Source organism: Trachurus japonicus, chromosome 5 (genome assembly GCF_045865225.1).
Source record: "Trachurus japonicus isolate A0001 chromosome 5, Traja_1.0".
Classification (NCBI taxonomy): Eukaryota; Metazoa; Chordata; class Actinopteri; order Carangiformes; family Carangidae; genus Trachurus; species Trachurus japonicus.
In genome coordinates, this window is record NC_140911.1 from 27,102,479 (window position 1) to 27,117,531 (window position 15,053).

Consider the following 15,053-nt stretch of genomic DNA (forward strand, 5'->3'; position numbering starts at 1 on the left):
TTTGGGTACTTTTCATCTCAGCAGTCATCAGCAGACAGTGGATTACCAAAATAGTTTCCTCCTCTGGTGGTGAACAGCGTACCTCCACGGCACATCACACCTAAACTCATTGCCCATATACAGCAATTTGTGGGTTACAGAATGTTTCATTTTACAAGAAACACAGTATTAGCTCAGTTTCCAACCATGAGGCAGAAATATCACTATAGAGACTGATCTTTGTCAACATTTATAAAATACACCCAGGATCATTTGGTTTAGCAAGAAGAGTACAGCTGCTGTATGATCATCAACTTACAGCATCTTAAACCTACTGAGCATGTGAGTCAAGTCACTCTTAAGAACTCTTTATCCCACAAAATGTGCACAATGGACAGAAAACACAGCAATACTAAAATAAATCGAAAAGATGATGCATTTTTTCTGGGATTTTCTTGATACAAGCAGCTGAAAGCTTCTTAACTGGATACGTATAGCACTTTGGGATCCACCCACATTTCATTGCTTATATATGCTTCAGTCCAGGAAATCAAAACAGTTTTTTCAGAGTCTATGAACTTTGACTTCTCGGACCAACCATCATATATGTATAACATGAGCTGGACTCAAACAGTGAAATGGACAAAAGGTTTCCATAACTGAAAAGTCATCAGTCATAAACCCCACAGCAGGTAACATGTTATGAAACTATGTTTTTCAAATGTTATAGAAGAAAATAACATTTTAATCACTACACCTGTGCAATTGGTTGCAGCCCAATAAATCCAATATTTGCAATATACGTTTTGGCTGGAGCAACAACAATAACAGAGTAAACATCATTGACTGAGAAGTGGTAGACGTTTTTCACTCAAAGTGCAATGAAGGTAAAAGCCTGAAAAATTCTCTCTCCTAACTTTCTCTCTGAGTGTTATACAATTACAAGTATTCAAGTGTAATTGCATGCAGCTGAACTCACAGCTCAGCCTTTTTCTTCTACTTACTGATTTGGTGACTGTGTGTCTTCACATGTTGTCAGAGGCCATACAGTAGTTGGTTTGATGTGACATGTTTCTAAAGGTGCGTTCACACCGGACCTTTTATTTTTGTCGTTGGCGACAAGTTTACATATTAAGTCAATGCAAATGAGCGACTGAGCTATTAATCGCTCAGGCGAAAAATCGCTGGGGCTCCGAGCAACAGATTTTTCGCTCTGTCGCTCGAGATGAGAAATCCCAAGTCTCTGGCTGTCAGTCGCTTGTAGCTCAGCGCTGATTGGCTGCCACAATCATAACTATGACAACTACTGAAATCACAGAAACGTAATACAACTCCACCGGTCCAGCAGAGCAAAGCCGGCTTGACGTTGTACGGCGGTGCAAGCAACTTTTAATGAGCCGTTTTTGAACTGTAATCAAAACAGTTAGTACTTATTTCCAGTCCAATCACATTACTATATCCATTCCACTCTCCATTTTTGTTAGTTTTTTCACCAAAGAGCAGCGCCTTATGGGGTGCTTTTGGGTGTCGGACAGCAATAGAGCAACATGAGATAAGAAACAGTGAAACTACATGAGCTGCCGGCACAACATGTGCTGAAATACAAGTAAACATCAGCATTGATTTTTTCTTACTCTAGTAAAGATTGTAAGAGTTAACAGACTGGACAAGAGCAATGCAGAAATAGAGCTTAATTTTCTGTGTGAAAGTGAAAAGTTTTCAAGGTTTTCAACTGCTACCAGTCATCTCATTCCTGTTGTAAATTGGTAAAGGAGTTTAAAGATGTTTGACTGAAACATTTAGGCACTTAACAAACAGTAATTTAGCAGAGAGAAGAAGATGATAGAAGATAGAAGAAGATGCTGAGTTATTACCTTGAGGTTGAATAGCTGGTGTGGCTGTGTCAACCTTGAGCTGCTCTGCAGGCTTGGTGGTTTGTGATGACAAAGGTGCAGGTTGTTGTTGTTGCTGCTGCTGCTGCTGCTGCTGCTGCTGTTGTTGTTGCTGTTGTTGTTGCTGCTGCTGCTGTTGTTGTTGTTGTTGTTGTTGCTGCTGCTGCTGTTGCTGCTGCTGCTGCATTGAGGGGGTTGGACACGTTTCTCTCACCACCAATGAGGTTGGCTTATCTTTACTGTCCTGAACCAGGCGAGAGGCCTTAGACATGGAACAAAAGGTGGAGGGAAAAATCTGAGACAGTCGTCAAGAGACACATGAGGGCCTGTCATTACATACTTTTAATGTCTGTGACTCAAAAAATTGAAACCCGTTAGGCTTGGAAAATATCACACCAGTGGGAAAATATTACACTGGGATTCCCAAACTCAAAAGAGTCCTTCTCAACATGTATGTCTTGGAGCTGAGATGGATACTGTGGGTGTTGTTGGAACAGTAGTTCTTGTTTTGTTGGTTACCTCTTTAGAAACGCCAAAGTCAAGGTTGTGAACAACACAAATAGTCAGAATGTGAATAGTCCCCATTTAATCATGATCCAACATCCTGCCTCTGTTTACACTGACTTTAGATGAACTTTTTTTTTGGTCTTTCCATTGTTTTTAAATGTATCATTATTACTACTAGCAACAGTTTGATATAATTATACAAAACCTAAAGTTGTGTAAATGTTCAGTGGTTGAGACTGTGAGGTGTGTACGTGTACACTCACCGTGGGCTGGATTTGAAGGTTGATGGCAGTGAGCTGGACGGGCTGAGCTTTGGCGTGGCTGAGGGAAGAGTGGAGGGCGTGGGGGCTGATGGTGGAGTGGAAGATGGTGGCCTGCTGGCTGGGCGTAGAGGGCTGGTGCGGAGCCGGCTTGGGCAGCACGGGGACTGGGTGCTGTGACGGCTGGATGGAGGCGGTCTGCAGCAGCTGGCCCGTGGCCTTCTGGGAGCTTTGGCTCTGATGAACCACAAACTGCTGCTGCTGCTTGTGCTGCTGCACCAGAGAATGTGGCTGGATTTGCGTGTACGCTGCAATGAGAGCAACGCCAACACTTATTTTTCATTATGAAATGTATGAAAATGAAATGCTGTGTTCACCACACACACCCCCGCCCTAATTTGACTAAGTGCTGACTACTTGCAAGCAATATTACCTTTAAATTAGGTCATACAAGTTATATTGGGCTACCTAACCGTGGGCCTGTAATCTCTTTGCTCATGTCTGCACATTTCTATGACTTATAGCTACAGAACTTTGTGGGTGACTTTAATTTATTTATTTGATAACTTTTTCCCCCAATTTTACATAAAAAATATTCCTTTGGGGAACATCTACTCTGCTCCTACAACCAACAACTGCAAAGATATTACACTTGTAGTTTGTGGCCAGGAGCAATGGTGATGGAGCGTCTCAAGAGATTTTATGACCAATAACAACGTCCAGTCTTTTTTGCCTAATTTATATAGATGACAAGAAAGGTGACTGTTGAACCTTGGATATCTAGGCACAGTAAAGGAATGGTTTATAAAAAAATAATAATTTTATGGAAATGTTAAAGACATATGAACACAGCTCTAATGTTAAACATAAAGTATTATAAAGTAGCATTAATCCCAACAAATACTATCCTCAATAAAAAGTAATTCAGACATCTCCTTACTGTCCATGAATGAACATGTGTGCTCATAACTGTCCACACTCAGCACACATCTGAGTCACGGTGCCACAGGCTCATAAAAAAAATGCAGACGTCTGCATAATAGAACATTTTGTATCGTTCACTTCACCTGCATGCCCCCTGTTGACAGGATGTAACATTAAGAGCTCGTACAGAGGTGCCCGAAAGTCCCGCTGTTGCAGTTTTGGGCCTGAACATTGCTCACAAATCGTTTCAAATGGCCTGTCACCACCTGTCAATGCTGCTGTGGGTAAAAAGACATCCTGAGCTCATAACGTGCCCCGAAGCCCCAGACACAGCACATCAATCTTGTATTGTGGGAGCATGTGTGAGTGGGAGAGTGTTCAGCGGAAGTAGCCTGAGGCTAGTAAAATATTAGAAATGCCTGAGGAACAGACATGCAGAGCCAAGAGTCCATGACACTCTTTGTGGATGTAGTGCTGAGTCGGTAGGTCCCAGCCCCCTCTGCTGCTTCTGCCTCCACCATCGCCAGCAAATTTACCAGAAAACATCTGATAGGCTTCGGTCTTAACTGAAACCCAAACAAAAAAACAAGCTACCCCTGCAGAGAGCTACTACACTGCAGAAATGTCTGCTATATGAGCCGTGTGAACGTGGGGATGTGTTTGGCGATGTTAATAAACCCCCACCAATAAATCCAAGCATGGAAATCTGCCAAGTACATCAGCATTTGTCTCAAATCCCTATCGTCCTCACCCTCCTCCTCCTCCTCCTTCCCCCCCCTGTTCTTTTCATGATGTTTTGTGTGGGATAGGCTCCATCTGGTTTCAAAGTTTCCCTGTGAGAGTCTAACCACAGTCTGTACCCTGCTGTGGAAAATGTAGATATTTCTATCCAGCAGAGTTTGCATGTCATTAGTCGCTTTAATGCTACAGGATCTGCTGAAAAGTGTTTTCTTTTTCACATGGTGGAAACCCACCGACAGAAAACTCGGTTAGCTGTGGCAGACGCAGAGGGGCTTCGGCTGATTTACAACATTCAGAGCAGAATGGATGTAAAGCCATTGATGGGTGGATAAGGCCAGCGGCACAATAATGAAAGATCATAGCCTATAAGATCACACTTGAAAAGACATTTAAACTGACATTTTAGGAGATAAAAACATCCATCAGCTCAGCAGCTATGCCTACGGGGGCAAAAGTAATCGTTATGATTGAATTTCTTTTCTTTTTTTTAAGTTGATGACTGTACAAGTTATTGACAAGTGGTTCAGTTAAAGATGACGTCAACAGATATCCTCAAATAACCTTATGTTATGCTCAATTATACTAATTATTTCAAACAACAAAAAACAAGTGGACCAAATGGACTGTGGAATTTGAAATAGACCGTCTGCGCTCTGGGCCACCTCAGGGACAGCACAGTGTTTTTGTTAACACACTCCAAGCTGCAAAGTTTCTGCACTCCAAACCTGGTGTTTCTGCTAAAAATAGCAAACAGTAGTACTAAGCTACAACATCCCCTCAGCACATAGACACACACAATACAATCTTTTTGCATGCAGTACCCTGACACTGGGAGTTCAAAGTAAAATCAAACAGTGAGGTATCTTGAGATTCACAGCCCCAGTCTGAGCAAAGGAGGGGGCAGAGCGATAGATATAACAGTGGGGTGGGGGGATTTCTGAATCAGTGCACAGTCACACCGGATACAACCAGACTTCCCATGAATCCCGAAACTTTCTCAAGCCCCTAATGAGGAACAGAGAGAGGTCTTGGAAGTACAGGAAGACCGGGGAATTCATGCAACTACTATTCCCCCTCAAGGTCTAAGGAGTGGAATGGCTCAAGCCCCCACGCCCACACACATATATGAAATCGTACAATCCTCAGTATGTGGGGAACTGGCCTCCACTTCCCTTCTAATGTGCAGATATCTCACTCCATTCGCGCACAGTTGTGCAACGTCCTGAGGTCGAGGACAGTAAACGTTCCTGATGAAGTTGTAGCACCAGGGCCTGGAAAATCCCTGAGTTTCCACATTCTCACTGGCTGCTGCTTTGGCTTAATTTCATGAGACACATTCCAACCTAAAACAACAGAGCAACAGCACGACCTTACACCATCTTTCCTCACTTCACCACAATTCAAAACCAAATTAGCAGACACTTTATCAAATGGACCAAGGAATACTAGCTAAATTAGAGAAAAGAGGCTTAACACTGAATAAATAATGCCATCTCCCCTGAATTGAATCCTTTAATACAAATAACTGAAGTTAAAGCTCAGAGGCTCAAGAGTGGACAGTAATAAAATCACTGAGCAAACCAGTGATGGACTCAAGTATTCTACCAGTGGCACACTGTTTTGTTTTTTTTAATCCTTTGAATAATCTTATGGTAAACGTTTGAAAAGACAATAGACGGGGGCAAAAAAGGGTGATTTATTTGTAAAGTGAGAAGGTTTTATATCAAGTTGAGTTCTGGGTTTCATTTTCAAAAGGAGTTACTGAAACAGCAAGTCTCTTGCCTTTCCAGGGTTTTTTTGTAATCATATTCAAGTGAAATTGGCACCTGATACTGTTGCTAGCAGCTCCATAATGTTGCCAAGACACAGGCATCATGTGCAGACCTGCTCTTTTAATCTCTGAGCATGGCGCTTTTGGGGGTTCCCTGCTGTGGTTTTTATAGTAAGGTGGCTCTTTCCTGCCAAGAGGAGACGATGAAACACTAAATGCAAGAAGCTAGACAGCCTAACATTAGTTTCTAGCCCAATTCTTATTCCAGAGAATGCCTCTTCATGTTTGTGACATTGACTGCAAGAGAAACGTTGCTCCCAAAACGATTTGACACCTTCTGGCTTGAGGAGGAGAACTAAGGGACAAAAATAGCAAACGCAATTAATCACACCAGCTCCATTTTTGACAGTCTCTCAGATCTGACTAGTGCCTGTTGGTCACGTTTAACAGGAGTAAAGCTGAGGCTGGTGGTTAACAATACTGTTGAAAACCACACAATAGGAATTAAGGAAAAGATTACAGAAAGGTCTTAGTGTTCCTGAGTAACTACAACATTGTATTATCAAATGATTATATATTCAACAGCAATACTATACTGTGGCTGTTCAAAGTAGGGACAACTTTAACAACTTTTTGTATTGTTAGACATTCATCATCCTTTTTTATATGTAAAACCAACAACGTAATCAATAGTTTATAATTATAAAGTAGCATAAAGTGGAAATTCATCAAGAAGAAGAAAATCAATACCAACTCTTCTGCATTGTCAGAATATCAAAATTATAAATCAAAATGAATGTGAGTGCAGTTCAACACATTTTTGGCAGAAAGCTACAGTAATAAGGCAATCTAATAAAGCACCTAAATACTTTTCTTTGCAGTAAGTAATGGGCAACTTTTTAAAAGCTAACAATTACAAGTAATTTCCTACACTAACATTTTAAGACATGGTGTGCATTTACCACCCAGCACCAACTGCTGGCAAAACCTCTGGTTTCCTGCAGCTAAATTACTGGTCTGTCCCTGCTATTAAACTCAAACAGGACACTACACATTAATCATGAAAAGTAGTAGTGAATTGTTGAATAAACAGACAGTGGTGTGTGAGTACAAAAACATTTTCTGTGATTTTAGCCTTGATATCCAAAGAGCACAACGACCCAGTCGCAGCCAACTTGAGTCTATGCTTTCATCCTAATCACAATCCTTTCAGCTAAGCACACTGCCTGTCCTCCTACTGATCCACTGCGTATCAACTCCCCAGCATCTCATGTGCACACCTGTCCCTCATGGCCTGCTGCTATGGCAACTCATGTTAATTTTTTTTCAGACAGCATGCAGCCAGACTTTCAGCTTCCATCCTCCCTTTTATTTTATGTGAATCCATTACTGCAACAAAGCAAGACACAGTTGTGCACTGACACATTCAGATAACCCCCACCCCCACCCCCTTCCCCAGACACATGCACACACACACACACACACACACACACACACACACACACACAGGCAGACAAAAACAACAGCATGCATTAACAGTGTACTGCAGTGTATGAGGTTTACAGTCAAGCACAAACACAGTCACTACTCCCAACAGACAGAAACACACACTCACTATGTTTATACTCATATTTGTAAGCTCAGGCACAATCCACACCACAAACTATTGTGTAAAATGTCATATGTTATCATCAGGACCCTCTGGAAGATGTGATCTGTGCGTCTGAGGGGACTAATCCTGGAAACAGACTGGACTGAATCAGCTTGTCCTGCTGGCACATCCACGACCATTCACTCGCAAAAGAGAGAAAAAAAAAAGAAGAACAAACAGCTGCTGACTTCCAATTACACAAAAAGTGGTTTAGAGTGACTCTTGCGTGGCACTGTGCCTTCCACAGCTTCTGGTTCACAAAGCAGCTCGACTGTTCCAGACACAACCCAACACACTGTCTTTAATACGGCTGGTTTCACCTCTTAAGTTGAGTGAATGGATGTGTGGTGCAGGCCCTGACATGTCACACTAACAACCGAGAGAAAGCTATTAAAGGCATTACGTGGAAGAACCCTTTTCTCACCTAATCTCACTCTGAACACGAGAGCGTAATATATTTCTCAATGTTTCCCCTTCGATTGCCCTGATGGGGCGACACACACGCCAAAACAGCACCGTCGCTCTCCCCAAAGAAACCAAAAGGTAAAAGCGTACAAGAGATTATGCACTTTTATGTGATTTACCTAATTTAAACTTGTGTTTTATTTCATCTCAGATTGAGAGTCTCTCTCTTGCTGTCATGTAGATGTATTTCTTTGCCTGTGTACATTTCAGTCCATCCCCATACGTGTGTAACAAAGCACAGCAAAAACAGGCTGACAGTTCATCACAGTAAGTGCAATAAAAGCTTCCCACCAAGTGTTATAAGTCTCTCTAAAACCGGAGATGGACAGACGTCAGCCCCAAACGTCTGCAATATGCCAAGAGTTGGGCCAGGCTTTCAAACACATGCTGGCAACAATTGCGAGGATCCAAGAGTCTCTGGTGCTGATGGCAGAGAAGCGAGTCTTGGCCAGAGCACTAACAGCTCTCCTGCTGTTACAGCTGCATATTGCTAATATAAGGCTGGTGCACAGGTGAATGAAATGCCAGCTGAATTCAACTCAAGATATTTTTTATATGCTGAACTGTTTTCATCTGTACAAAGCAAGATGAGACAGGTGTGAAATATTGGGGAGTTTTATCGACTTACTGTCACATTTTATCAATGTAGATTCAAAAAGTAAATTCTGAAAAACCTGATTGATTACTTTGTAAGGAAATCTGGAAACATAACCATGCATTCATATTTTGTCTTGATTTGAAACACTTAACAAGATTGATATTGCAAACAAATTAGGTGAGTTTATACTTATGCTCAACATCGATTAGTGCTGTGACTAAAGACAACACACAAGATGGATTGATATGCTGTTAATTTCCCTTAGATTAAATGTCAAGTAAAAAGACAATGAAAATACAAATTTTATTCATCACCCAAGCTGAGGACAGTGAACCCCTAAATCACCCACAGTACGCAGAAACTGACTTATCAATTTTCAAAATAGTTGTTTTAAAATGTTAATTAACTAATACCCAGGGGGCAAAGCAAAAAAACAGACACGGAGCATTGTAAAAGGTTTGACACCAGAAATGATATCTAGGAACTTCAAGGATTAAGACCTGGGTGGACAACCCGGTCAACTAGCTGCTGGAAAGCTACAGGGGGCCAAAACCCCTCTTTGTGGGTAATTTTGCTGGCAAAATTATGTAAATACAAATATTTAGGTACTACAATGGCATAAATAGTCATACAACTATAAAATTTGGCAGAGAGTATCTTGACACATAGGGGTAGGCATGAAAAAAAGATTCTGGGGTTTGTTGCAACTCAATTTTAAGATATCACCCTCAACATCCCAAAAAAGACAAAAAAAAAATACTGTTCGCCTGACAAATTCTCATGAAAATTATTTTTTCAGCACTTTATGGAGAATATCTATGCTTAACATGTATATAGAAAATTAGTGGATTAGTTGACTACTACTACTTAGAAGAGGAGTCTGTGCACTCCTTTTGCCTGGCAGGGATGTGGTGTTTGCCGTATCAGTTAAATGGATAACAGGCCTTTACACAGTTTGTACATTATTTAAACTTTACAGGTTGTGCGACTGAAAGGTGTACTCACCTGGAGCGATCAGAGGCTGAGCACTGACGGCCGTCACATTGCGGCTCATGTTTATGGCTCGGACTTCTGTGACTGCGGCAGCGTCGGCCTTCTTCCCTCCATCGGAGGAACCGTCAGAGGAGCTGGTCTTCCCCACCGCGGCAGCCTGCGTCCCCTGGTTGGGGTTCTTGATCAGTGAGGTGGGCTGAATGGGCACTGGGCTCTGCTTCAGGCTGAGAGCCTGCAAGGTCTGAGTCTGAGAGGAAGACGTGGTCGCCCCCTGCTGGCCACGGATGGCTAGGTTCTGAACCTGATTCTGAACAGAAGGATGGAGATTACCGACACATTCACAGTGGATTAACTGAGTGGATTTTATTAGTTTGTCAGATGTGTGAATATTACAGAATTAATGAGGATGTACTTTTATGCTTTCGGTGACAAACTAATGAAGCATACGAGGATGATACTGTTAATGTGAGAGCCTATGTTCTTAAATTTTCATTCATTATAGATTTTCTAAATGTGTGAAGATATTTCACATGCTCATCTCTGCATTTAAATAGGGTAAGGGTTATTTTTACATGCAGGCTGCAGCCCAGGACCTTCTAGCCTACTGATTGGAACTCTATTTTTAATGAAAATCACCTGAAATGAGCCTACCTGTGAGGACGCCTGTGAGGAGCTCTCTGACTGGACAGCGGTCACTGTCGCTGTTGGCGTGAAGATGAGCTGAGGGGAGAGGGGAACGGCCCGACCCAGACTCCTGGCCACCTGCACCAGGTTGCTCTGCTGGGCCTGTAGAGCATCACACACACACAGACACACACAGACACACACAAGAGAAAAGGGAGAAAATGAACAAATGAAGTGCATCTACAATAGGGGAAGAAATTTAATGAGGAAAAAAAAACAAAACAAAAAACGTTATCCTAGAAGTAACTGTAAACTTGGACTGAACAATATACAGAGAAATCATATTCCATGAGCTATGAGTCACTACAATAGGGGAACTGGTAATGTTTGCAGATCATTTGCCCTGAAAAAAAATCGATTTAGATAATGATGCGAAAATTATGGGGAGTTTTGCTGAGGTCTATACAAAACAAACACTTTCCCTTATGTCTGGAGTTGTCATCTGGAAACGCACGATTTAACATAGAATGGCACTACGACATGAAATAAATACAACTCTACAGTGGAACATAATGACTGACAGCTTCAGATTCATATTTTTCTATGTGAGGAAAAGGAATGTATGCAATCTAATCAAGGCGACACCAATTTAACAGCAGAAGACTATACCATAAATAAAAGCCATGGCAATCTAAACTGACAAATGCGTTTCGCTGCCTGCCAGAAGAATCAAACACATTTGACGCCGCTGTGTACTTGGTCATAATGAGGTGGCAGGAACAGTCTGTGTGCCAGCTGCACAGCTGATGGGCAATTTGAAACAGACAAGTAACCCATGACCAGCTGTAACAAAACAGAACAATAAGGACTCAATATTCCTTCAGCAGTTCTTGAAAAAACAGCTGGATCTAAACCCTCAGCCGAGAGAACACCTGTGAGCAGCGAGAAATGTTTTCTGAGCGTCGATGCATATTCAAAGCATTCTCTTCTGTGTCTGTAATGAGCCCTCTGGGGCTGGACAGATTATCCTGACCACCTACTCTGCTGGCAAGATGAGAATAAACCAAACCAATTACTATGGCAGAATGCGCATGCATGCATAACACTCATATCAAGCCCATAACACACACTTAGCCTACAGAGAGAAGCATCTGAGCTGCAGTGTACTTATTTATTCAAGCAGTGTGTGCTTGTGTTTATGCATATATGCGCAGTGATGTAAAATGCGCCAGTGGCAACGCTCCTGGTGAGGTGACTGCAATCTCACCATCTGTGCGCGCAGGTACATCTGAGCCTGGCTGGCCGTGAGAGTGGGGCTGGATGGGCTTCCCAGCAGAACAGCTTGCTGGGAAATACTGGTGGGGGTGGAACTAATGCTCTGGGCCCGGCTGATTAACTGAGCTGCTGCTGGGGAAGTGGTCAGGTTGATCTATGGAGGAGAAGATGGGATAATTAGGTAGCACATCTCTATACTATGCCTCCACTGATATGCACTGTAAATTAATACATACATTCTTCAAAACAACACATCAAATAAAAAGAGGTTCAGAATTTATTTAACATTTTTGACACTTAAGATATTATCAAACAGTATTTCAGTTTTTTGTCTGTTTAACCCAATTAATGTGGTGTGCTCCAAGCATCTTGCTGCTAAAATCAACCTAGTTCCATGATAATCTAACAAAAAAAGATCCACTTTTAGAGGTTTTTAGGCCCAACTCTCAAAACTGCACTTACCGTAGCCTGAGTAGATGCTGTTTGTTGAGATGAAGTGCCATTCTGTGAAGAGCTTTGCCGCCCAGCTGCAATACTGGCCTATTACAACACAAGAGGGGAAGCAGGAGAGAGCTACCATTGAAACAGGTCTTGCAGCAGGTCAACAATAATAACTACGTACAATGATCATCTCTGCACAGAAAGACTAATTGTGTCAGGAGTGTTTGCTGACCTGCTGTACAGCGGCCAGGCTCTGGAGCTGGGCAGTGCTGAGGTTGTGCTGCTGGAGGGCTGCGGTTTGCAGCATGAGATGTTGCTGCTGAGCAGCATACATCTGCTGCAGGTACTGTGCTGCTGTGTTAGGCTGCCTGTGTAGCGCCTGTTGGAACACCTGAACATAATGACAGACACGTTGGTTGAGTGATGCACTCTGCACAAAAATAAACAGGCCAGGGTGTAAAACCTTAATCAGAAAATTGATAGACACTAATGGATAACAACAGATCTGGTCCAAATCCTGCATGAAATATCAACACAGCTGTCTGAAACAAAAGCTTCATGTCTCTAGGGTGTGTGTTTGTTTGTATGCTCACACACCTGCTTCCAGCCATTCACATCACTCTCACACCGATACTCGACGTGCACCTTGTTCAACACTGCCTGTAATCCTTAAATGTGTATTTGCAGTCTGCCAAAATTGTAACAGTAACAAAATATACACAATATACCAACTGAGATAATTGAGCAGTGTTTAGAGAAAGTTAGGTTTGGTTCCAGTGTGGTCCTACCTATGTTTTTTGTTGTTTATGTGGCAGAAAACATTATTATATGGGGAATTTTAGATTAATTTAAAATACTTTAATTTTAAGGTCAATATTATTTAAAGCTGGAAGAGTTTGATTAAAAAAATAGTAATTAACCGGCGACTATCAAATCAAGGAAATACCTCACATTTGCTGCTTTTACTTGTTTCATATCATAAACTAAAATGGTCTGGTTTGGACTGTCAGTAAGACCAAAAAAAAGATATAACCCTTGAACATATCCCTCTCGAATTCATGACCTTTTTTTGATGTTTTATAAATTAATGATTAGTTGAGAAAATAATCAATAGACAAATTGATAATGAAAATACATGTAGTCATTAATTGTGGCCCTAATTCAACTGATAAAGTAGTGACGGTAACAAATCATGGTTTATTCAAAATCAGAACATGTCATACAGACATAAATAAACCTGCAAGTCTTTGACCTAATTATACCAAGGCCAAACCTCTGCCATTGGGAATAATTCCTATCACCCTTCACCCCTCGAAGTGACCTCTGCTCGGTTACCAGGTAACAAGAAAGGACGTTGACCTGTGGTCGTTGTGACAGGGGGCAATCCAGAGCCACAGTCTTGGAATGAGGGTAAAATTAGCAGAGCTGCGACACATACGCATTCAGCTCTCACTGCCCGTAAATGACCAGCAGTCCGTTAAGCTTAGGGGGCGTTTTGGTGACAATGGTGTTTGCCTTTTAACTATCAGCAGTGTGAATACAAGAAAAGAGGTGCTGAATGTAACAAAAACCGTCCTGTCAAAGCATCAGCACTAAAAGTTGAGTGGGCCTTATTCAGGGAGGGTAAGCCTGTGTAGCGGCTTATCCCAGGGTCAAGGGGTCAAGAGCACTAAAGAACTGAGAAAATTCCTTCCCTCAACTTAGACAGATCCTGTTTAATTACTGCTTATTTGAGTTTCCTTCATCAGTATATTATCTGAATAGAAATTACCACTAATTTCATTCATTTTATCCCATTAGAAGATGAATCATATAATCTTAGTAGTACATCAGAAGCTTTTCTTGTACACCAACAGAGGGCAGCAGAGTACATTAGTGTGTGAGTATGACACTATCCCTTCATATGAAGCCATTATTCATTAGAGCCAAGAAACTCACCTGGACTGTTTGTCGGTCAGGTATCCCACTGTAAACGGATATTTGAGGCACTGCCTGTCTTCCTGCTGTAGTACTACTGGAACTACTAATAGTGTTACTACTACTACTACTGCTGCTACTACTATTACTACTGCTAGTGGAAGTGGTAGAAGTAGTAGCAGTAGTGTTGGAGGTACTACTACTGCTGGCAGCTGTGGTGCTGTTGGAGCTGGTGGTGGAGGTGGTGGTCCCAGTGCTGCTGGCCGTGGAGGCCGGGGCCCCCGGCTCACTCTCCATGGTGCCCTCTGCTCGTCTCACCTTTGACCCGCGGCTCTTCTGAATGGCTCTCCTGTGCCTGGAACAGGGAGAAAATAGAGAAAAGAGGAAAAAGGGAACATTATTTAACTCCTTTACCCAGTCAAAAACTCATTGATAAGCTAACAACCAAGTGAACCTTCCATTTCCCTCTACTGGAAGAAAGCATTAGGGCAGAAATGAATTACATCTGAAATAAGAAATAATCATTACATTCAAATTGGTAAGCAAGTGTATTATCAGAGTGAGTAAAATATATATTTTACTATGTTTACACAAGCATAACAGCCAAATATACTGCTTTTCAGAGTGACACACATTACTTTGGATAAAACTTTCAATATTGCTCTCTAACACTTCATAGAGATTCAACATTGTTTTGTAAACACACCACTGAAAGATTTTTTCATTAACATTGCTGTGATAATACACAGCCTTCTGTATAAGCATCTATAGTCAATCTACAATTTTTCAATACATTTCTCAGAAAACAACTCAACTGAGCAAAACACGTGTCTCTGCACCCACTTTCATACAACACAGGAACACACAAGGAGGTATGGTTTTATTATTATTTAATCACCATATAAATTAAGTTAATTAACAGGGCCAGACTTAAACTATAGTACTACATGGATTTAGTAAAAGCATGTTACCAGTGTTTCCAATGTATTGATTTATTTGTGGCAGCCACAAATAA

The 15,053-nt window shown here is 41.7% G+C and overlaps 1 protein-coding gene across 1 annotated transcript in view; it reads right to left on the reverse strand.

The window, feature by feature from the left end:
- Positions 1 to 15,053, reverse strand: part of phc2b (polyhomeotic homolog 2b (Drosophila)) — a 41,413-nt gene that overhangs the window by 6,648 nt on the left and 19,712 nt on the right. The window contains exons 2-9 of the mRNA XM_085777089.1: positions 14,060 to 14,393; positions 12,354 to 12,512; positions 12,143 to 12,220; positions 11,673 to 11,834; positions 10,433 to 10,567; positions 9,794 to 10,088; positions 2,642 to 2,946; positions 1,854 to 2,133 (exon numbers count right to left, since the gene is read on the reverse strand). Coding sequence (XP_085633215.1) covers positions 1,854 to 2,133; positions 2,642 to 2,946; positions 9,794 to 10,088; positions 10,433 to 10,567; positions 11,673 to 11,834; positions 12,143 to 12,220; positions 12,354 to 12,512; positions 14,060 to 14,335 — 1,690 coding nt within the window. The 5' untranslated portion in view covers positions 14,336 to 14,393. The remainder of the gene's footprint in view (positions 1 to 1,853; positions 2,134 to 2,641; positions 2,947 to 9,793; positions 10,089 to 10,432; positions 10,568 to 11,672; positions 11,835 to 12,142; positions 12,221 to 12,353; positions 12,513 to 14,059; positions 14,394 to 15,053) is intronic.